Genomic DNA, 24,812 nt, shown 5'->3' with positions numbered 1-24,812 from the left:
CAGGGATCAAGATGAGGCTGACCGGCCTGTAGTTCCCTGAGTTCTCCTTCCTACCCTTCTTGAACATAGTAGTGACATTTGCTTTCCTCCAGTCCTCAGGCAGTTCTCCCAATCACCATGATTGATCAAAGATTATCAAGAGTGGCCTTGCAATGACATCTGCCAGCTCCCTCAGCAGTCGTGGGTGCATCCCTTCAGGGATCATGGGCTTATGCATGTCAATTTTGCTTAAGTATTCCCTGACCTGATCCTCTTCCACCAATGGTACATCTTCCTTGCTCCAGCTTTCCCCCCCTTGTCTCTGGGACCTGGGATTCCTGAAGGCTGGTCTTTCTAGTAAAGACTGAGATGAAGAAGGTATTTAGTACCTCAGCCTTTTCCATTTTCTGTGTAACCAGGACCTCCGTCTCGTTCGGCAATGATCCCACATTTTCCCTAGTCTTTCTTTTGTCGCCTATGTACTTAGGGTAGCCCCTCTTGTTGCCTTTGACATCCCTGGCCAGATTCAATTCCAGGTGGGCTTTGGCTTTCCTAATCTCATCCCTGGATGCTTGGACAACATCTCTGTATTCCTCTCAGGTTACCCATCCTTGCTTCCACCCTCTGCATGCTTCCTTTTTGTGCTTGAGTTTGGCCAGGAGCTCCTTGTTCATTCATGCAGGCATCTTGGCATTTTTGCCTGACTTCCTGCTTATTGAGTTGGACCGCTCTTGAGCTTGAAGGAGGTGAACCTTGAATATCAGCTTTCTTGGGCCCTTCTTCCCTTCAGGGCCTTATCTCATGAGACTCTTCCAAGCATATCTTTGAAGAGGTCAAAGTCTGCTCTCCTAAAGTCCAGGGTTGCGATCTTGCTTTTTGCCCTGCTTCCTCCACTCAGGATCTTGAACTCCACCATTTCATGGTCACTGCAGCCAAGGCTGCCCTTGAGCTTCACACCCCTAGTGAGCCTCTCCTTGTTGGTGAGTGTGAGGTCCAGCATGGCACCTCTTCTCATTGGCTCCTCTATCACTCGGAGGAGGAAGTTATCATCAATGCACTCCAGGAACCTCCTGGATTGCATCTGCCCTGCTGTGTTGTCGCTCCAGCAGATATCGGGGTGATTGAAGTCCCCCATGAGGACCTGGGCCTGAGAATGTGAGGCTGTTCCCATCTGTCTGTAGAGGGCCTCATCTGCTTTTTCTTCCTGGTCAGGTGGCCTATAGCAGACACCCACTACAATGTCACCTTTACCTGCCTTCTCTTTAATCCTAACCTATAAGCTCTCCGTCAGCTCCTCATCCATCTCCAGGTAGAGCTCCATGCATTCCAGCTGTTCTCTCACATAAAGGGCAACTCCCTCTCCTCATCTTCCCAGCCTGTTCTTCCTGAAGAGCCTGTACACATCCATGCAATACTCCAGTCATGGGAGCCATCCCATCACATCTCCGTGATCCCAACAAGACTGTAGCCCTGCAGGCATGCACACGTCTCTAACTCCTCTCGTTTCCTCACACAGACTTCTAACTCCTCATGCTTATTCCCCATGCTGCATGCATTAGCGTACAGGCACTTCAGAGAGGCACCCCAGCATGTTGAGTTCCTGGAGGGAGTTTGGGGGATTTCTCCATAATGCTTCCCATGGAATCCCTCGCAGCTGGGCTCTGAGCATATTGAAGTTGGCTCTTCTAAAATCCAGGGTCTTTGTCCTACTACCGGCCTTCAGCATACTCGGCAGGATCTTAAACTCCACAATGTTGTGGTCGCTGTATCCAAGGCTACCATTGGTAGTTCTGTTGTCAAGTAAGTCTTCTTGATTTGTGAGCAGTAAATCTAGCAATGTGCCATTCCTAGTCGGCATGTCCAGCATCTGTAGCAGGAAGCAGTCCTCAATGCATTCCAGGAACCTAATGGACGACTTGTGTTGTTTTCCCAACAAATGTCCGGGTAATTTACGTCACCAATGAGGACCAGGTACTGTTGGCCCAACACTTCCTTGAGCAGCCAAAGTAAGGTTTTGTCAGCCTCATCAGCCTCATTGGGAGATTGGTAACAGATACCTAACACAAGATCCCCCTTGGTGATGATCCCTCCAATCTTGATCCAAAGGCATTTGATGATAGAATGTTCGTAGACTCCGTAGCTCACCTCCATACACCCAAATTTCTCTTTTACATAAAGTGCAACTCCACCTCCTCCTTCTTCCTTTCCTATCTTCCCAAAAGAGTCAGTACCTAACAGTTCCTCTCTGCTGTGCTCCTATGTCCTCGCATTTTTTCCGTGCTCTAGTGTGCGTTCATCATGGGCTGCAATTACTTCAGGAAGTATCCCACTGCTCCAGTGTGTAGTCCTCCTCAGGCTGCCTCCTGTGCCGGACACATCCAGTTCCAGATGATAGCTCCTAATGGAGATATCCAGATAGCTCGTAATGGACCTACTGTAGCCAAAAAGGTAGGCCTGTAACAAAGGCCTGCTTATATTATACATAATAAGAAAATGTAGCCAAGAAGAAAGGCCTGTAATGAAGGCCTACTTGTATTATATGTGATAAGAAACTATTCATTATTACTTTAGGTAGAAGGCTAACAATTCTTAGAATGAGCACCTGCTACACATCATGAGAAAAAGGAGGAGCTACAAGACACTTCAAGGTCCTTATGTACATACTTTGCAGAAAGGGAGGACATTAATTGCCTCCAGCAACATCCTTATCTTTCTGAGGCGTATAGCAAACAATTACCAACACTGAAATACTGAGAAACTAGGGGAAAGGTAATTTGGGCCAGGGTCCCCACGACCACCGACCCATAAGCCCCCTACCCAAATTATACCACCTACTCAAAAGATAGAGGCGGAGAACAGAACTGAGCATGCGTTCTAGTTTGCATACTAAGCGAAGAAATATGAACCAATTATTGGAACGGGGAGTGTACCACTTTGTAATCTTTGTAACATTTGTGTATAAATATGACAAGAGAACCAGCATTAGGTGTGCCTGATTTGAGGAACTATCCTCCTGACACCCAGCGCTGCAATAAAGGAAATGCCTGCTTCTTAATGCTAAATTAGTGTTAAGGAGTTTTCTTTCATTCCCGAATTTCGGTGACACTACCACATGCCAAAGTTAAGCCCATCAGCGAAGTTGGTGGCACCTCTGTGAAAACATATTTAAGAAAGGGCAAAAATGCTGGACAGGCAGAGGATTGAAGGGGGGGGGAAGAAGTGAGAAACAGTAGTGCTAACACCAAGGTCAGAGAAGGAGCAGGAGGAGGTGATCCAGGCACCAGAGCAGATATTCCCCTGTAGCCCATGGAAGAACCTATGCCAGAACAGATAGTCACACTGCAGGCCCTAGAAGACCCTGCACTGAAATGACTCCATGCCAAATTTCAATATCATTACACTTGCAAAATAGAGAAATTTCTAAATTGTTCCTTTGTGTGACTTGCATAACTTCTTAGGTTGACCAGCTTGTAAAGGTATTGTGCAAATTTACAAGTAATTGAGCATGCTCTAGCCCAGGGACAGAAGACAGTCAGATTTTCTATGTGGTAATTGCCCACCTCTGCTCTAGACAGATAAGGCCAGATACTGTAACAGAGACTCTGTTTACTAGAGGAAAGGAGTCTATCAAGAGTATTATTTTACAAAAATGGAACTGGATTGTCTAGGAGAGAGACTAGAACTCACTGGGGTAAGAAAATCAAAGGAAAAATGATAGTCTCAAGTCAAACATTACTTTTGAGAAGGAAATTCTATCCCAATCTCCATTAATAGCTTTATATCTTAGGTAAGTTACTCAAACCAAGCTGTTATAAAACATTCATCTTTTATAGAAATACAACAGACATTCCTCATTTCTGAGGAGCAATTTGGCACTCTAGGTCTGATTTGTAGAAGTGCTGGATGCTCACAGATAGTATGAGGCCAATGGAAGGCATGCTTCAAATTTAAGATGACCTTTGATAATATTGGAAGCCAGCCCAAGGATATTATTTTGTGCTATACGTTAGAGAAGTCTAATGATATGTTACATAAATATAATCTTTATCATCCAAACTTGTAAGGCACTGAAGGACACATTTACTGTCAACACACTATCCGATATCATGGAAGGGAAAAATTAGACCAGATCACAAAAAACTATAAATCTACTAAATACTAAAGAATATTTAATATTCACCCAAGCATTGCTTTTCAAAGGTACCATTTAATGAATTTATCTTGGAAAAGTAGCAACAAACAGGATTAGAATACCTTACCAAATATAAAAAAAACCTTCTAGGTATTTCAAACCCAGTTTTCTAATGAATACACCATTTGGAATATAAAAGCAAATGATACTAGGCAACTGAACAGCAGTTGATAATCAAATGCTCTCTTTCCTAACTTCTTTTGTTAACTCCCAGTTCTGAATTGATCCAGAAGAAATAATAATAATAATTTTAAAAATTGTAAGGAAAAAAGAAAAAAGTAACAGAGAGAGGAAAATAAAACCCAGTAAAGGCAAGTGATGCAAATGAAAACAATTGCTCACCTCACTACCAACTGACTGATGTCCAGCCAGTCCCCAAGCAGCAGCCCCCCTGCCAACCTCCCCCCTAGTTTTATATGATGTCATATGGTATGGAATATCCCTTTGGTCAGTTGGGGTCAGCTGTCCCAGCTGTGTCCCATCCCAACTTCTTGTGAAGCCCCAGCCTACTCACTGGTGGGGTGGTATGAGAAGCAGAAAAGGCCTTGATTGTGTGTAAGCACTGCTCAGCAGTAACTAAAACATCCCTGTGTTATCAATCAACACTGTTTTCAGCACAAATCCAAAACATAGCCCTATACTAGCTACTATGGAGAAATGTAACTCTATCCCATCCAAAACCAATACAGTTGGGTTTTTTTTAAAAAAATATATTAATTCACTTGTATCGGTTTGTCCTGGTTTCAGCTGAGAGGATTGATTTTTCTTCATAGTAGCTAGTGTGGGGATATGTTTTGGATTTGTGCTGAAAACAGCATTGATAATATAGAGATGTTTTTGTTCTATGGACCTGTTGTTGAGCAGTGTTTACGTGGGGCCAAGGACTTTTCTGCTCCTCGCACCGCCCTGCCAGCGGGACGGCTGGGGGTCCACAAGGAGTTGGGAGGGGACATAGACAGTACAGGTGACCCAAACTAGCCAAAGGGGGTATTCCATACCATGTGACATCATGCTCAGCATAAAAGGGGGCTAGCCGGGGAGGGGCGGTAGCAGCTCCAGGACGCGTGGCTCGGGGACAGTCCGGTTTCGGGACAGGTCTGAGCGTGCGGTCTGAGTTGTACGGTCCTCGGGTGAGAAACTGCATTCTGTATCACCAGTTTCGTATACTCTGTTAAGTACTGTTTTGTTTTGTTTTGTCTTCCCCTCTCCCTTTGCTATCCTAGTAAACTGTCCTTATACCAACCCACCAGGTCTTGTCTTTCCCTTCCCATTCTCCTCCCCATCCCACTGGGGGGGAGGGAAGTGAACGAGCGGCTGCGTGGTGCTCAGCTGCCAGCTGGGGTAAAACCACGACACGGTTTTACATGGCAAAGTTTTGGTTGTGGGGGGCTGCAGGGGTGGTTCTGTGAGAAGACACCAGGAGATGCCTCCATGCTGGACAGACCCAGTTCCAGATGGCTCCAAAACAGACCCACTGCTGAGCCAATCAACAATGCTGGTGGCACCTCTGTGATAACATATTCAAGGGTAAAAAAAACCACTGCGCAGCAGCTGTGAGAGAAAGGAGTGAGAAAAAAACCCACCCCCAAACTCAGAAACACAGTCCTGCAGACACCAAGGTCAGTGAAGAAGGAGAGGGAATGTGACGGATGCACTTGACTCCTTGACCAAAATAGTGGTAGTTTGGCTCAGGCTCCAAAGGAAGTAAAGGCCTAGGCCATAACCAGGCCATGAACTTCTCTAGTTCCAATCTGTTGTTTGAAAACCCACACAGGAACAGGGTGACATGGTGAGCATTGATGCACATGAGCTTGGAAACTGGAACATTGATCATGGGATTAATGCATGAATATCAGGTGGTTCTTCCAAGACTAATTTGTCAAGGAACAAAGAAAGTTGTGGGTACAAGGAGTCTCATGCTTACCTTATATGTAATTTGACTATGAGCTAAGCACTTTATTCCATAAATATGACAGCCTGAGTGAGCTTCTTTTGAGCTCTCCCTGCTAAGCAGTTGGTTGCACAGCGGTGATCTCCCCTTGAGCTGGGACATCTCTCAAGGTTACTCTTTGAGGTTGAGACCACCCTTACCAACTGCAGATCTTTGGTAAGTGACCAACATCATGCATAACCTTGTATTATAGCGCACTAAGATTTTGTATTGGTAACTTTGAATTATTATTACATCCTCTGTGCAGTAAGTAATAGAGTGAACCTTTCCATCAGACTTTGTTAAGTCTCACTTTTACATCTCACTTCAATAAAACCACCTTTGCTGATACCTTTGGCGGTGGTTCTTTAAGCAGTCTAAAATCTCCCCTGTGACAGGGAATAGGTATATCGGGGCAAGAGCAGAGATTCCCCTGCTGCCCGTGGTGAAGACCACGGTGAAGCAGGTTGTCCTCCTGCAGCGCATGGAGGATGACATTGGAGCAGATATCCACACTGCAGCCCGTGGAAGACCCCACACTGGAGCAGGTTGATATGCCCTGAAGGAAGCTGCGGCTCATGGAGGGCCCACACTGGAGCAGGCTCATGGCAGGAGCTGCAGCCTGTGGAGAGGAGTCTATTCTGGAGCAGGTTTTCTGGCAGGAACTGTGGCCTGTGGGGGACCCACACTGGAGAAGTCTGTTCCTGAAGGACTGTGCCCCATGGAAAGGGCAGTTCTTGAAGAAATGCAACCCGTGGGAAGGACCCACATTGGAGCAGTTCATGAAGGACTGTAACCTGTGGGAGGGACTCCACGCTGGAACAGGGAAAGAGCATGAGGAGGAAGAAGCAGCAGAGACAAACCGTTAGGGACTGATGGCAACCCCTATTCCCCATCCACCCTGCACCGCTCAGGGGAGGGCAGAAGAGCTGGGAACAAAGAAGTGAAGTTGAGCCTGGGAAGAAGAGGGATGTGGGAGGAAGGTGGTTTTAGTTTTGTCTTTGCTTCTCACTATCCTACTCTGTTATTAATTGGAAATAAATTAAATTAATCATCCCAGAGGTGAGTCTATTTTGCCCATGACTGTAATTGGTAAGGGATCTCCCTGTCCTTTTCTCAACCCACGAGCTTTTTTAATCTTATTTTCTCCCCCTGTCCTATTGAGGAGGGGGAGTGAGAGCAGATTAGTGGAAACCTGGAAACCATCTAAGGTTAACCCACCACATCAGTTAATCGGGAAAACATCAAAACATTGCAGTTCCTGAATAGCCAAAACACTTTGATTTCAATGGGAAAGATTGCTGCAGAAGGAATGACCAGAACTAGAACAGAAAGAAGGAATAAAAAGAACATATTAGATCACAACACCCTGTTATAATTTTGATATTATGTATTATAAGTTCCCATGTTATGTAGTTACTTGGGGATAAACTTCAAATTAAAGCAACATAGAGGATAGATAGGGAACTAGAGGAAATTAACAACTGAGTATATATTTACATTTTTAAATGAACATGAACACCAGTTATAAAAAATAAGCTAAAGAGCATTAAGTATAATTTCTCTTATCTGATGCCGGTTTGTCTTTACATGCTGTAAAGGTATATGGAAGGAGAGTGTCTGCTCCTTTAAGGGTAAGTGGTCAAAGGAGCCATAAACAAAAACAGAGAGAGACAAACCTGAGGGACAAATGATAAGGGAGGTCCTGATAGGAACAAACCTGGCAAGTCACACTAATTGCTTAGGATATGTGGAGTGTATTTCTTCAGCTGGTAGGATAAGGAAAAGGAGGGAGACAAACACACAGAGACATAAAACCTGACCAATTAGCCTTAACAAAGACAATAACCAGAAACAAACCTGGTCAGTCACACTAACTGAGGGGCTATCAAGAAACTGCAGGCAAACTATCAAAGGAGCTGGTCGCAGGTAGAATGGGGCCAGTCAGTACCCTTGTCTGGCTGAGCCCTGCACCTGATCACCACACTCTATCCTATCTTCTTATATCTTCTTATTAAATTAACTACCTCTCTGTGTAGTCTCACTCTGACTCATATGTCTGTGTGTTGCAAGGACTAAGCACCAGCTACTGGTGAGACCTCTGTGTTTGTGAGTGGAATTTGGTGCCAGCTACTGGGATCAGACAGGGGGTGTAGGTGCCCTGCAGCCTGTGCTGTCAGCTACTAGAGCGAGTGAGGATTCTAGCATCAATAATTGGAGGGGGCCATAGATCTCTCAATCTAGGTTGGGTCCTACAGACTTTGTGCCTGGAATGCCAGCTACTGGGTGGGATCAGCGTGACTGGATTTGGTGCCAGCTACTGGAGTTGAACCAGGGGTGTAGGCACCCCATGGCCTCTGGTGTCAGCTACTGGATAGAGTGGGGGTCTTTAAACTCTAACCAGTGGGGCAGGAACAGTGTTTGTCCTGAAAACCAGCTACTGGGAGGGACCAGTGTGAGTGAGGGGCTCAGTGTCAGCAGCTGGAGTGAGATTGCATGTCACAGCCAACATGCCTGGTGCCGGCTGCTGGTGGGGGCCAAGTGTCTGTATGTTCCCTAAACCTAGTGTGCATGTGTATTCACTAGCAAACTTCAAGCTGGGCTAGCTGGCAAGTAGGAGGCTCTGGGTCTGAGCAGGGGTATCAGACAGGCAAGGGTCTGCGCTGGTATACCTAGGGGGGCTTGCAAATACAGAATGCCCATGGGATAAGTGCATGCATGCTTGCTAGTGAGCATCAAGCTGGACTAGCCAGCAAGTAGGGGACCCATGAAGCAAGTAAGAGGGCCCAGGATCTGGGCAGGGGTACCTGACAGACAGAGGGGCTGTGCCAGTACTTGACGGATCTGCAAATGTGGATGTGCTTGTGAACCTAGTGTTGCATGTGTACTTTTGCTAGTGAACTGCTATCTCTACCAGCTACATAGGAGGAAGGAGACTTGTCTGTCTATATGTATGTTTTATGAGACTACTATATGTAGGAGCTGTTGAAGGCAGTGCCTCATCTGTGGCAATCTGTGTAACTGGTCGTGTCAGTGTCCTCTGCCTGTACGTGCACCTCTGTCTCTGGGATACATGCTCAGCTTTGCTACTGATTGAACCAGCAAATGAGAAAGTGGCTACCATGTCCCTCAGCCTGGGCAGAGAGACCCCAGGTCCCTGGGCACACTGGGCTGGGTTCCAGGAGCCAGGCTGGAGGGACTCTTGGGCCAGAGCAGCTGGAGGAGGAAACCATGCTCTTAATATCACTCAACAATGTACTGGGTTTGCATGGCAAGGTTTTGGTAGCGGGGGGGGAGCTACAGGGGTGGCTTCTGCGAGAAGCTGCTAGAAGCTTCCCCTGTGTCTGATAGAGCCAATGCCAGCCGGCTCCAAGATGGACCTGCCGCTGGCCAAGGCCAAGCCAATCACTGATGGTGGTAGTGCCTCTGCGATAACATATTTAAGAAGGGAAAAAAGCCAACCCTAGGAACAGCATTTGCAGCCAGGGAGAGGAGTGAGAAAATGTGAGAGGAACAACTGTGCAGACACCAAGGTCAGTGAAGAAGGAGGGGGAGGAGGTGCTCCAGGTGCCGGAGCAGAGATCCCCCTGCAGCCCGTGGTGAAGACCATGGTGAGGCAGGCTGTCCCCCTGCAGCCCGTGGAAGAAGGATGAGGGGGAGTAGAGATTCCACCTGCAGCCTGTGGAGGACCCCATGCCAGAGCAGGTGGAGGCACCTGAAGGAGGCTGTGGCCCTGTGGGAAGCCTATGCTGGAGCAAGCTCCTGGCAGGACCTGTGGACTCATGGAGAGAGGAGCCCATGCTGGAGCAGGTTTGCTGGCAGGACTTGTGACCCCGTGGGGGACCCATGCTGGAGCAGTCTGCTCCTGAAGGTCTGCACCCCATGGAAGAGACCACGTTGGAGCAGGGGAAGAGTGTAAGGAGTCCTCCCCTTGAGGAGGAAGGAGCAGCAGAGACAACGTGTGATGAACTGGCCGCAACTCCCATTCCCCATCCCCCTGTGCTGCTCGGGGGGAGGAGGTAGAGAAAATCGGGAGTGAAGTTAAGCCCGGGAAGAAGGGAAAGGTGGGGGGAAGGTGTTATTAAGATTTGGTTTTATTTCTCGTTACTCAACTATGATTTGATTGGTAATAAATTAAATTAATTTTCCCAAGTTGAGTCTGTTTTGCCCATGATGGTAATTGGTGAATGATCTCTCCCTGTCCTGATCTCAACCCACAAGCCTTTTGTTAGGTTTTCTCTCCCCTGTCCAGCTGAGGAGGTGGTGTGATAGAGCGGCTTTGGTGGGCACCCAGAATTTTGGACAAATTTGGAAAGAAACAATCTTTCTCTCAGCACTGATTACTATAGAGAACTATGAATTACAGTACAACAGAACCAAGGGCAATAAGTATCATTTTAGGCAGTCATAGAAAAAGTAAAGATGGATCTTGGAATTATATTTACACACTGCTGTCCAATTAATTTTCTCTAAAGAAAAAAAAATCTTAGAAAGGCATGTAAAAAACAACTAATCATTAACAAGGTATTTCAACAGACAATAAAACAAAGGATCTCATTTACCTAATCACTAGTACAAATCAACAGGAACCAAAAAACATGCAATTTAGACACACCATTCCCTTAAAAGCTTTAAAACAACCCAGTATTCCAATGAATTCCCTTCCCCCTTTTGCTTAAGGTTAAACAATTTGGATCCATTCTACTAAGCATCAAGAATTGATGTCACTGCCACTGCAGCAACCATAAAAGATCACAGGATGCAAATAGGCTGCAACTACAATGTAGATGAGACAGAGCTGGAACCTGCTTAACACTATTACAGTTGATTTCAATAGTTTTAGATTCCAAATATGTCCACTGAAGGAATGATGAGTTTAAAAGAACAGAGCTATCATTTATTCTAAATAAAGGCTATGATTTGTTTTGATTTTCAAAAAACAGTACCATCAAGTAGATGGTAGATAGGAGCAGCCTCACATTCACAAGCCCTGATCCTTATGGGGGACTTCAATCACCCAAATATCTGTTGGAGGGACAACACAGCAGGGCACAAGCAATCCAGGAAGTTCCTGGAACGTGTTGATGATAACTTCCTACTCTGAGTGATAGAGGAGCCAATGAGGAGAGGTGCCATGCTGGACCTTATTCTCACCAACAAGGAGGGCCTGGTAAGGGATGTCAAGGTCAAGGGCAGCCAAGGCTGCAGTGACCACGAAATGGTGGAGTTCAAGATCCTCAGGGCAGTGAGGAGGGCACACAGCAAGCTCACTACCCTGGACTTCAGGAGAGCAGACTTTGGCCTCTTCAGGGACCTGCTTGGTAGAATACCATGGGACAAAGCCCCGGAGGGAAGAGGGGCCCAAGACAGCTGGCTAATATTCAAGGGTCACCTCCTCCAAGCTCAGGAGCGATTCATCCCAACAAAGAGGAAGTCGAGCAAAACCGCCAGGAGGCCTGCATGGATGAACAAGGAGCTCCTGGGCAAAGTCAACCAAAACCAGGAAGCCTACAGAGGGTGGAAGCAAGGGCAGGTAGCCTGGGAAGAATACAGAGAAACTGTCCAAGCAGCCAGGGATCAGGTTAGGAAAGCCAAAGCCCTGAGAGAATTAAATCTGGCCAGGGATGTCAAGGGCAACAAGAAAAGCTTCTACAGGTATGTCAGTGAGAAAAGGAGGACGAGGGAAAATGTGGGTCCCCTCTGGAATGAAACGGGTGACCTGGTTACCCAGGATATGGAGAAGGCTGAGGTACTCAATGACTTCTTTGCCTCATTCTTCACCGGCAAGTGCTTGAGCCGCACTGCCCAGGTCACAGAAGGCAAAGGCAGGGACTGGGAGAATGAAGAACCACCCACTGTAGGAGAAGATCAGGTTCGAGAATATCTAAGCAACCTGAAGGTGCACAAGTCCATGGGACCTGATGAGTTGCATCCGTGGGTCTTGAGGGAACTGGCAGATGAAGTGGCCAGGCCACTCTCCATCATATTTGAGAAGTTCCTGGAAGTCCAGTGAACTTCCCACTGACTGGAAAAGGGGAAACATAACCCCCATTTTTAAAAAAGTGAAAAAGGAAGACCCAGGGAACTACAGGCCGGTCAGTCTCACCTCCGTGCCTGGCAAGGTCATGGAGCAGACCCTCCTGGAGACTATGCTCAGGCACATGGAAAATAAGGAGGTGATTGGTGACAGCCAACAGGGCTTCACTAAGGGCAAATCCTGCCTGACAAATTTGGTGGCCTTCTATGATGGGGTTGCAGCATTGGTGGATAAGGGAAGAGTGACAGACATCATCTTCCTGGCCTTGTGCAAGGCATTTGACACTGTCCCACACGACATCCTTGTCTCTAAATTGGAGAGACGTGGTTTCGATGGATGGACCACTCGGTGGATAAGGAATTGGCTGGATGGCTGCACTCAAAGAGTTGTGGTCAACGGCTCAATGTCCAGGTTGCCCAGTCGTGGCAGCCACATCCCTGGAAGTGTTCAAGGCCAGGTTGGATGGGGCTTTGGGCAACCTGGGCTAGTGGAGGGTGTCCCTGCCCATGGCAGGGGGGTTGGAACTCGATGATCTTTAAGGTCCTTTCCAACCCAAACCATTCTATGATTCTGTGACTCTATGAAGTATATATGATGACAATTAGCCTGTCTTAAGACACTTTTTTTTTAAATATTGCAATTAAGTTGCTTAAAATAAAAACATTATCTTGTTTCACTCTAAGAGTTTTAGTACATTCTAAACCCACAATAATAAATAGATAAAATTAATACAAATCAGTCATACCTTTAGCCACAGCTTCTTTATACTTTTCTTTGGCAGAATTTACTTCTTTTATTAGTTGTCTATAGCTATATTTTATTTTCTCCAATTCTGTCTTTGTGACCTTTAAGAAAACACAAATATAAAATGTATTAAAAATACTCAACCTCAACATTACAAACAATCTTGCCATTAGTGAAAAATAATTACAGGATTTATTTTTTAAAATAAGCATATTAAAATTTTTCATTAGCTTGAGTTTATCTTAAAAGGCTGTTACTTGCTGTAACAAAAACAAAACCAATAAATGTAAGAGATGAAATTGAGGCCTGAAACAGTTTCCCTATTTACATCGGTGCAATACTCTGTAACAACAAATGTTTAAGAAACAGAGTTTATCATAAACACTAATACATTTTAATCAAGTGGAAAAAACATCGAAAAGATGCTTATTAAAATCACACTAGATGAAAAAGTTCTATATGCTACTCTAAATATCCACCTCAACACCAACCACATTGCTGGAAGAAAGAAGAAACAGTGGTTTTCCATCTCTCAGTAGAGCTTTGAGACTGATTTTTTTCAGACCTGATTTTTGACAGTTACAACTAAGCACCTGAATGAAACTGATTCCTGTCAGCTTCACTGCCTAGACACAGCACTCTCAACATCAGCAGGATGACTGACATCAGTTTTTATTCCACCACTAATGTTAAAAGTAACATAAAAGGCCCTGAACGGCTCTACCTGTAGACTTAATAAGTTTACACTTGATATATATTTTAGAATAGGGACTAGAATCCCACTTCCACCCAAAACATTCTGGACAGTAAGGAGCACTCATTAACAAAAGTCTTTAAAGCTCTGATCCCAAGGATGTCAAGGGATGTTATAAGTGGCCACTGCCTCCAGCAGCTTCAGAGTCCAGGGATTCCTTCTGCCAAGCCACTGGAGCCCAGCCCAGAGACCTGGGGATCTCCATCCCAGACAGATGGATGTGTCTGCTGCTTTCCCATTTGCAAGTACAACCAGTAGCAAGGCTTAGTGTGCATCCCAGACACACACACACACACAGAGGACAGAAGGCTACAGACTGCCACAGACAAGGCACTGCTTTTAACAGCCAGAACTCACACAGAACATAAGCATAGACAAACAAGTCCCATTCTTCCTCTGCAGCTGGTAAGGACTGAAGGTCACCAGTGAAAGCACACACCCCACATGATTGACAAGTGCATTCACGGATCCCTTGATGAGTGGCACAGCCCCTCTGTCCCTCCATGTATTGGGTTTACGTGGCAAGGGTAGCTTCTGTGAGAAGAGACCAGGGGCTGCCCCCAAGTCAGACAGAGCCAGATCCAGCTTGCTCCAAAAGAGACCCATTGCTGAACAAAGCTGAACCAATCCACAACTGTATTGGGTTTGCATGGCAAGGTTTTGGGGGGGGGGGGGGGGGGGGGGGGGGGGGGCTACTGGGGTGGCTTCTGTGAGAAGCTGCTAGAAGCTTCCCCTGTGTCTGATAGAGCCAATGCCAGCCGGCTCCAAGACAGACCCACCGCTGGCCAAGGCCAAGCCAATCAGCGCCTCTGTGATAACAAATTTAAGAAAGAGAAAAACAGTCAGAGAGAGCTTTTGCAGCCAGAGAAAGAGGAGTGAGAAGATGTAAGAAACTCTGCAGACACCGAGGTCAGTGCAGGAGGAGGAGGGGGGAGGAGGTGCTCCAGGTGCCAGAGCAGAGATCCCCCTGCAGCCCGTGGTGAAGACCATGGTGAAGCAGGCTGTCCCCCTGCAGCCCATGGAGGAAGGATGAGGGGGTGTAGAGATTCCACCTGCAGCCTGTGGAGGACCCCACGCCAGAGCAGGGGAAGAATGTGAGGAGTCCTCCCCAAGTGAGGGAAGGAGTGGCAGAAACAACGTGTAATGAACTGACCATAACCCCCATTCCCCATCCCCCTGTGCTGCTGAGGGGAGAGGAGGTTGAAACTGAAAGTGAAGTTAAGCCCAGGAAGATGGGAGGGGTGGGGGGAGGTGTTTTTAAGATTTGGTTTTATTTCTCATTCCTCTACTCTGTTTTGCTGGATAATAAATTAGATGAATTCCCTCTCTAAGTTCAGTCTGTTTTGCTCGTGATGACAATTAGTGAGTGATCTCTCCCTGTCCTTATCTCGACCCACAAGCTTTTCGTTATACCTTTTCTCCCCTGTCTAGTTAAGGAGGGGGAGTGATAGAGCAGGTCTGGTGGGCACCTGGCCCCCAGCAAGGGTCAACCCACCACAACAACACAGATAGCATCTCTGTGATAACATCTTTAAGAAAGGGTAAAAAACATCGCATGGCAGCTGTGAGAGAGAGGAGAAAAAAAATGTGAGAGAAAAACCTGCAGATGATAAGGTCAGTGAAAAAGGAGGGATAGGAGATGCTCCAGGCACTGGAGCAGATTCCTCCGCAGCCTGTGGTGAAGACCGTGGTAAAGACCATGGTGAGGCAGGCTGTCCCCCTGCAGCCCATGGAGGACCATATCAGAGCATATATCCGCACTAAATCTCGTAGAGAACCCCATGCCACAGCAGATAGATATACCCTGAAGGAAGCTGCAGCCTGCAGAGAGAAACCCATGCTGGATCAGGCTCCTGGCAAAAACTGTAGCCTGTGGGGGACCCACACTGGAGCATTCCGTTCCTGAAGGACTGTACCCCATGGTATGGACCCATGCTGCAGCAGGTCTTGAAGAACTGCAGCCTGTGGGAAGGACCCACATCGGAGCAATTAATGAAGGACTGTATCTCAAGGGAGGGACCCCATGCAAGAGCAGGGGAAGCGCATGAGGAGGAAGGAGCATCAGAGACAGTGTTATGAACTGACCACAACCCCCAGTCTCCATCCCACTGCACTGCTGGAAAACTCAGGGGAGGAGGTACAAGAGTCAGAAGCAAAGTTGAGCCTGGAAAGAAAAGGAGGAGGGAGGTGTTAGTTTTGTCTTTGTTTTCTCACCATCTGTCCTGGGTTTGGCTAGGATAGAGTAAATCTTCACCAGAAGCTGGGATGGGACACAGCCAGGACAAGTGACCCAAACTAGCCAAAGGGGTTATTCCATACCATGTGACGTCATGCTCGGGGAGGGGTGGTGTGGCTCCAAGATGCATGGCTTGGGGATGGTCTGGCTTCTGGATGGTTGGGTGAGAAACTGCATTGTGTCACCAGTTGTGTATATTCTGTTAAGCACTGTTGTTGTTCTTTCCCTCTCCCTTTGCTGTCCCAGTAAACTGTCCTTATCCCAACCCAGGAGGTTTTGCCTTTGTTTTCCCATTCTCCTCCCCATCCCACCAGGGGAGGGGTGGGCGAGTGGCCGCGTGGTGCTCAGCTGCCGGCTGGGGCTAAACCATGACAGTCCTTTTTGGCGCCCAATGTGGGGCACGAAGGGTTGAGGTAATGACAGATTTGACCCAAAGTTATAAGTATTTATTGTATTATTTTAAGCAGCCGCTGGTCACAATGATATTTTGTTTGGTCACATGGCTGTGGTATGTAAACCCTTACTTGCTGTATGTACTTCTTGCAATACTGTTTATTACCTCTGGGAAAGGGGTTTGGATTCTCATTTTGCTGTACTGTGCGATATCAACTTATGATATGATAACATCAATGGTCATGAGCTTAAGTTGGTATTTGTATGGGGCTTTGCTGTCATGCCCGTACCTCGGATGACATCATTTGAATGGATTAATAATTGCATCCAATCTATGGGAAAGACGGGGGGGGGGATACTTTCTCCCACTCTTTCACCTCCCCTTTTCCGTTCAGGATAGTCACAGCAGCTTTTGAGAATTTTGAATACCCTTGGGATGTTCAAGCCAGCATGTAACTATTATTATGTCTCCTAAATATGTTTCAAATCTTCTTCAGGGTTACAAAAAAGTGTTTTAAGAATATCACCCAGAGATCTTCCCTGAGGCTGAATACTCAGGGCTGGCATGGCATGTGGGAGAATATGGGCAGGTATCTAGAGAACTTCTCACCCCCACTGCTTTGGAATTTCACCCCCGAACAGCTACAGGACCCTGATATAGTGATAGAATATTTGAAAGGAAAATGCTGTGGCTATTCCACAGAGGCACAACTTACTGCGCTGTGCTGGGCTCTGGCCACTACTTAACAAACACTGCTCAATAGTAGGCAGCGCCATCAGGGGGAAGAGGGGGAGAACAGATCCACTGGCACAGCGGCTAGCCCAACTCCCACAACAGGCACTCTGGCTACTCAAACCCCGGTGACAGACACTGTGGCTGAGACAAAAGACCAACACATACCAGTATCAGTCGTCGCTATACACAAAAAGAAATACACAAAGAAATCAGTTCGCTTAGTGAAGGATGATGATGAACCTGGACCATCATGAGAACAAGAAGAAGAGCCAGAACCAGAGGTAATCACCCGATCCCTGTCCCTGAGGGAGCTGCGAGATATGAGAAAAGATTTCAGCCACCTTCCAGGGGAGCACATCATTACCTGGCTGCTCCGCTGCTGGGATAACGGGGCCAGTAGCCTGGAATTAGAGAGTAGGGAGGCCAAGCAGCTGGGATCCCTGTCTAGGGAAGGGGGCATCAACAAGGCAATTGGGAAAAAAGACACAAGCCCTCAGTCTCTGGAGGCGACTCCTGTCAAGTGTGAGGGAAAGGTATCCTTTCAGCGAAGATGTTATATGTCGGCCAGGCAAGTGGACCACCATGGAAAGAGGTATCCAGTATCTGAGGGAATTAGCTGTGTGGGAGATGGTTTATTATGACCTGGACAACGTGCAGTTACCCACAGACCCCGATGAAGTCCAATGTACCCGACCCATGTTGTGAAAGTTTGTACAGAGCACACCGTCATCGTACGCCAACTCACTGGCAGTAATAGACTGGAAAGGCGAAGAATTGCCAGCAGTGGATGAAGTGGCTGGCCGACTCCGCAATATGAAGAAAGTCTATCTTCCTCCCTCGTCTCGGAGAAATAGTCCCGGGAGGTCCGGCAACTCCAAGAGGATATGTGCTACTCCCCACCTGCAGACCAGTATTTCAGCTATTAGGAGTAAGCGTTCCTCTGCTCCAGAGAGGGGATATAAAGCATACGCACCATGAGGTATCATGTGGTTTTACCTACATGACCATGGAGAGGACATGAGGAAGTGGGATGGAAAGTGTATCTCAATCCTACGGGCACAAATACGTGACATGCAAGTCAAGCAAGTCATAAAAAGGGATTCTTCCAGGGACAATGCTGCTCAAGTTTCCAGCGGACAGCCCCCAGACTGAGTGGAAGGCCTGATCGCACTATGATCCTCTTGAAGGGACCTCGAAGCCCTTTTTGCAAGAAGTGAGTAGGGACTACGATGAGCAGGATGAGAGGGGACCTGCCTCCAGACAGGTGGAGGAGAGGGACAATAGGGTTTATTGGACTGTATGGATTCGATGGCCGGGCACGTCAGATCCACAAGAGTACAAGGCCCTAGTGGACACCGGTGCACAGTGTACTTTAATGACATCGAGCCATGAAGGGGTAGAACCCATCTGTATTTCAGGAGTGATGGGGGGATCCCAACAGTTAACTCTGCTGGAGGCTGAAGTGAGTCTAACTGGGAAGGACTGGGAAAAGCACCCCATTGTGACTGGCCCAGAGGCCCCATGCATCCTGGGCATAGACTACCTCCGGAGAGGGTATTTCAAAGACCCAAAAGGCTACCGGTGGGCTTTTGGTATAGCTATCTTGGAAGCGGAGGAAATTGAACCGTTGTCTAGTCTGCCCGGTCTCTCGGAGGACCCTTCTGTTGTGGGGTTGCTGGGTTGAAGAACAACAGGTGCCAATTGCTACCAACCACAGTGGTGCACCGGCAGCAATACCGCACCAACCGAGACTCTCTGGTTCCCATCCATAAGCTGATTCGTCAACTGGAGGGTCAGGGAGTGATCAGCAGAACCCACTCACCCTTCAACAGTCCCATATGGCCAGTAAAAAAAGTCTAATGGAAAGCAGAGACTAATAGCAGACTATCGTGGCCTGAATGAAGTCACACCACCCATGAGTGCTGCCGTGCCAGACATGCTGGAACTTCAATATGAACTGGAGTCAAAGGCAGCCAAGTGGTACGCCACAATTGATATCGCTAATGCATTTTTCTCGATCCCTTTGGCAGCGGAGTGCAGGCCACAGTTTGCCTTCACTTGGAGGGGCGTCCAGTACACCTGGAATCGACTGCCCCAGGGGTGGAAACACAGCCCCACCATCTGCCATGGACTGATCCAGACTGCACTGGAACAGGGTAAAGCCCCAGAGCACATGCAATACATTGATGACATCATTGTATGGGGCAACACAGAAGAAAAACTTTCTGAGAAAGGGAAGAACATAGTCCAAATCCTTCTGAAAGCCAGTTTTGCTATAAAAGAAAGTAAGGTCAACGGACCTGCACAGAAGATCCAGTTTTTAGGAACAAGATGGCATGATGAGCGTCCTCAGATCCCCATGGATATTATCAATGAAACAGCAGCCATGTCTCCACCAACCAACAAAAAGGAAACACAGGCTTTCTTAGGTGTTCTGGGTTTCTGGCGAATGCACATTCCAAATTACATTCTGATAGTAAGCCCTCTCTACCACATAACCCAGAAGAACAATTTCGAATGGGGCCCTGAGCAACGAGAAGCCTTTGAACAAATTAAACAAGAAATAGTTCATGCTGTAGCTCTTGGGCCAGTTCGGGCATGACCAGATAGATGTAATAAAATGTGCTGTACACCGCAGCCGGGGAGGATGGCCCTACCTGCAGTCTCTGGCAGAAAGCACCAGGGGAAAGCAGAGGTTTGACTCCTGGGGTTTTGGAGTTGGGGCTACAGAGGATCCGAGGCCTGCTACACTCCAACGGAAAAGGAGGTATTGCCAGCATATGAAGGGGTTCGAGCTGCTTCAGAAGTGATTGGCACTGAAGCACAGCTCCTCTTGGCACCCCGACTGCCAGTGCTGGGCTGGATGTTCAAAGAGAGGATCCCCTCTACACACCATGCAACTGATGCTACATGGGAGTAATTGGGTCACACTAATTCCACAGCGGGCTCGAATAAGAAACCCCAATCACCTAGGAATTCTGCAAGTGATCACAAACTGGCCAGAAGGCAAAGATTTCAGAATGGCACCAGAGGAGGAGGTGACACATGCTGAAGAGGCCCCACTGTATAATAAACTACCAGAAGATGAGAAGCCATACGCTCTGTTCACTGATGGGTCCTGTTGCATTGTGGGAAAGCATGAGAGGTGGAAGGCCGCTGTATGGAGTCCTACACGATGAGTTGCAGAAGCTGCTGAAGGAGAAGGTGAATTGAGCCAGTTTGCAGAGGTGAAAGCCATCCAGCTGGCTTTAGACATTCCAGAATGAGAAACGTGGCCGATGCTCTGCCTCTGTACTGACTCATGGATGGTGGCCAATGCCCTGTGGGGGTGGTTACAGCAATGGAAGCAGAGCAACTGGCAGCGCAGAGGCAAACCCATCTGGGCTGCCCCATTGTGGCAAGGTATTGCTGCCCAGCTAGAGAAGGTGGGTGTAAAAATATGTCACCTAGATGACCACGTACTCAAGAGTCGGGCCACTGCTGAGGAACATCAAAACAACCAGCAGGTGGATCAGGCTGCTAAGATTGAAGTGGCTCAGGTGGATCTGGACTGGCAACATAAGGGTGAATTATTTATAGCTCTTTGGGCTCATGACACCTCAGGCCATCAAGGAAGAGATGCGACATATAGATGGGCCCGTGATCGAGGGGTGGACTTGACCATGGACGCCATCTCACAGGTCATCCATGAATGTGAAACATGCACTGCAATCAAGCAAGCCAAGCGGTTAAAGCCTCTGTGGTATGGAGGGCGATGGCTGAAATATAAATATGGGGAGGCCTGGCAGATTGATTACATCACACTCCCACAAACCTGCCAAGGCAAGTGCCATGTACTTACAATGCTGGAAACAACCACCAGATGGCTGCAAACATACCCTGTGCCCCATGCCACCGCCCAGAACACTGTCCTGGGTCTTGAAAAGCAAGTCCTGTGGCAACATGGCACCCCAGAAAGAATTGAGTCAGACAACGGCACTCATTTCCGGAACAACCTCATAGACACCTGGGCCAAAGAGCATGGCATTGAGTGGGTGTATCACATCCCCTACCATGCACCAGCCTCTGGGAAAATCAAAAGGTACAATGGACTGCTAAAGACTACACTGAGAGCAATGGGTGGTGGGACCCTCAAACACTGGGACGCACATTTAGCAAAGGCCAGCTGGTTAGTTAACGCTAGGGGATCTGCCAATCAAGCTGGCCCTGCCCAATCAAAACTTCCACACCCAGTAGAAGGGGATAAAGTTCCTGCAGTGCACATGAAAAATATGTTGGGGAAGACAGCCTGGGTTAGCCCTGCTTCAGGCAAAGGCAAGCCCATCTGCAAGACTGCTTTTGCTCAGGGATCAGGGTGCACTTGGTGGGTGATGAGAAAGGATGGGGAAGTCCATACCTCAAGGGGATCTGATTTTTGGCGAGAATAGTCAATAAATTAAATTGTATGATGTCAATTGCTATATGCTGTATCAATGGTATAACCATAAGAATCACCCAAATTAATGAAGGATGGACTTTGATGAAAGTGAGCAAAGTGCCACGATGATGGAACTAGATCTGACTTCAGCAACTGGTGCCCAGGAACTTCATTGAAAATCACATCTTCAATGCGCAGACTGTGAGCATGGACCACGCCAGATACACCAGCCATGAAACTCCGGATGCAGCGTGCAACAATCCAGCAGCACACACCGTTGCTCCTGCCCTGAGAGACTGTCATGGCAGATGGAGCCCAAAGCCATGGACTAAATGAACTCGAGGGACATTTTAGAGCGATGGCCCATAGACTAAGGGAATGATATCTGTGAATAATCTGGGCATGACATAGATGGTATAGAATAAGGGGTGGACAATGTCCTGGTTCTGGCTAGGATAGAGTTAATTTTCACAAGGAGCCAGGACAGGTGAGCCAAGCTGGCCAGGGGGCTATTCCATACCATGTGATGTCATGCTCACCATAAAAGGGGGCTAGTCGGGGAGGGGTGGGTTCGGCACGGCTCCGGGATGGTCTGAGTGTGGGCTGAGCGTCCGGTTGGTCGGTTGTCAGATCGGTAAATTGCTTTCTGTTATCACCCATTGAGAATATTCTGTTATCAGCACTGTTGTTGATTGTTTCCCTCTCCCTTGCTGTCCCACAACCAGGACAGCTGACCCAACTGACCAGAGGGATACTACATGCCATATAATATGATGCTCAGCAATGAAAATTGAAGGGAGGGGTATTTGGGGAATGTAGCCAAAGCTCAGAGACTGACTTGGCATCAGTCTACTTGTGGGAGGTAGTGAATGATCACCTTTGCATTACTTGTTTGTTTCTTCCCCACGACCACCACCACTTAAACTGCCTTTATCTTGATTCACAAGTTTTCCCACTTTTGCTTTTCCTATTCTCTCCCCCATCCCGCTAGGGGCAGGGGGAGTGAGTGGCTGCACGGTGCTTAGCTGCTGGCTAGGGTCAACCCACCATATCTGTCCAAATAAATTCATATAGAAGAATGTTTTCAATCTCTGCCTTGTGAGCTAGCAGGTGAGAGAAAATGTGGAGGAAATATCGAAAACTGAAACTAGACACAGTCTACATATCACAGATCATTACTTGTACCATAGCACAAAAACAGAAGAACTAAAAAAAAAAATCACCCTTATTTATCTAAACAAAACTATAATTAATCTATAAAACATAGTTAAATAAAATACCTTGTACATCTCTGCTTCAATTTGTTGATGAACACCTACATAACTCTTCTTCACTTGCTGCTTATCTTTGATCATCATTGTAAGCCTATGCAAAGGCCCAGAATTAAGATCCTCTGCATGTGTCTTCATTATTTTACTCAGTTGTTCTGTTTGCTGCACCATGAGCAACCAAGACTATTAAAAAAAAGAAAAAGCAGAAAAGTAGTTACTTATTCTGGCTTACAAATAACCAAATGATGAACAGGAACTGTGGGGAAAATGCATCACTGTTTAAAACAATTTCGTAATTTTATTTTTCTACATTACTCGAATCTTGAGATCTTCTAAAAAAGTTCTTCCTGCTACAGCAAAACCATCCCTTGAACTTATTAATTAAAAAAAAAGTATCAGAGACAAAAACATAATATTGCATGGTCACATTTCAGCAGTGTTTTAGTATTTCTGAACATCCATGAAAGCTGTACAGTCTTTTCTGGATTACATCCTCAACACCTTTGACAATCATGTCCCCATGTTCTTTGTTCTATTGTTTCCTAATCACGCCTCCTCTCTTCAAGCTGACTTTTCTGCCTTTATCTAAGTATTTCACAGTAACATGCATTTGAGTTGAATTGTTTAAGAAGATACTATTCATCAGCTGCTCCATATTAATTATCATCAGTGTTCAGTCCATCAGTAGCAAAACATAAAGTGCTAACAGATTACTCATTTGTCACAGTAAGTGAACATCTTTCTGTACCCTTACTTTAATAACCTCCTTGGCCATTCTGCCAGTCAGTTTTCAGGACAGCAAAACATACTGTGGCTTTGAACCTTGCATAAAGAACAAACTGCAATGTGAAGAAAGATTTCCAACGTACAACAGATATGGATCTGAAATTCAGATTAAAGGAAAGTATTTCATACCCTGTTATACTTTGTTGATGGGAACAGTATTGGATTCCTAAAAGACTGCTATGCTACATTTGAAATTGCAGAATGACTATTTGCAACACAATTACCAGTTTTTAAGGCAGCTAATATGCTGTTTCTAAAATCTTGTTCTTGCTACAGATACAAATTAACCTTATATCATCAAACCTTCAAAAATGTATTTGTTTTGTAGGTTTGGGGTTTTTGTACATCTCATTATAAACATGTATTATACTGGGTCTAGCTGGGATGAAGTTAACTTTCTTCATAGCAGCATATATGGTGCTGTATTTTACATTTGTGACCAGAACAGTACTGATAACACACCAATGTGTGCTGAACAGTGCTTGCACAGTGTCAAGGCCTTCTCTCTTTCACACTGTCCTCCCACAGTGAGTAAATCAGGAGTATACAAAAAGTTGGGAGGGGACATAACCAGAACAACTCATCCAAACTGAACAAGAGAGATATTCAATACCATACAACATGATGCTCTGCAATAAAAACTAAGAGGAAGGGGATTTTTGGGAATGTAGTCATTACTCAGAGACTGGCTAGTCATCAGTCTGCTCATGGGAGATGGTGATTGAATGCCTTTGCATAACTTGCCTGCCTCTTCCCTGCCCTTTCTTCTTCCTCTTTGCTTATTAAACTATCTTTATCTTGAGCCATGAGGTTTCCTGCTCTTACTGCTCTTGTTCTCATGGTTTAATCCCAGCTGGTAACTAAGCACCATGCAACTGAAGCTCACCCCTCCCCCAGCAAGGGGATAGGGAGAAGAATGGAATAAAAACAACTCCTGAGTTGAGATAAAGACAGTTTAATAGGATAAAAAAAGGAAGATGATGCTGATAACAATAATAATAGTAACAACAATAACAATATAAAACAAGTTACACACGAATGCAATTGGTCACCACATGCAGAACGAAAAAACAACCCCAATTCCCAGTCTGTTTCCAAGCAGCGAATCTGCCTCCCGGCTAGCTTCCCCAGTTAGATACGGAACATGACGTTATATGGAAGGGAATATCCCTTTGGCCAGTCTGGGTCAGCTGTCCTGGCTGTGCTCTCCCAGCTTCTTGTGCACCTGGCAGGGCATGAGAAGCAGAAAAGTCCTTGACTTAGTGTAGACACTACAACTGCCTAGCAACAACTAAAACCATCAGTGTGTTATCAACATTGTTCTCATGCTAAATCCA

The 24,812-nt window shown here is 46.5% G+C and overlaps 1 protein-coding gene and 2 long non-coding RNA genes across 6 annotated transcripts in view; 1 reads left to right on the top strand and 2 right to left on the bottom strand.

Moving 5' to 3' along the window:
* Positions 1–24,812, top strand: part of LOC142599232 (uncharacterized) — a 537,129-nt gene that overhangs the window by 201,783 nt on the left and 310,534 nt on the right. The window lies entirely within an intron of this gene.
* LOC142599161 (tyrosine-protein kinase Fer-like) overlaps positions 1–24,812 on the bottom strand; it is a 278,954-nt gene that overhangs the window by 235,494 nt on the left and 18,648 nt on the right. For 3 of the 4 annotated variants that reach the window (XM_075738921.1, XM_075738920.1, XM_075738922.1), the window contains exons 2-3: positions 22,699–22,872; positions 12,884–12,983 (exon numbers count right to left, since the gene is read on the bottom strand). In XM_075738921.1, the coding sequence (XP_075595036.1) occupies positions 12,884–12,983; positions 22,699–22,872 (274 nt within the window). The remainder of the gene's footprint in view (positions 1–12,883; positions 12,984–22,698; positions 22,873–24,812) is intronic. The other variant, XM_075738923.1, reaches the window with a different exon arrangement.
* On the bottom strand, positions 4,878–9,389 carry LOC142599256 (uncharacterized). The gene is made up of 2 exons (XR_012832886.1): positions 5,536–9,389; positions 4,878–4,908 (listed from the first exon to the last, which is right to left on the bottom strand). It is a non-coding gene; the product is annotated as an uncharacterized LOC142599256 (long non-coding RNA).

Source organism: Balearica regulorum, chromosome W (genome assembly GCF_011004875.1).
Source record: "Balearica regulorum gibbericeps isolate bBalReg1 chromosome W, bBalReg1.pri, whole genome shotgun sequence".
In the NCBI taxonomy this organism is placed as follows: domain Eukaryota; kingdom Metazoa; phylum Chordata; class Aves; order Gruiformes; family Gruidae; genus Balearica; species Balearica regulorum.
Note: the sequence above shows the minus strand (reverse complement) of the source record. Positions and strands in the feature narration are given on the sequence as shown.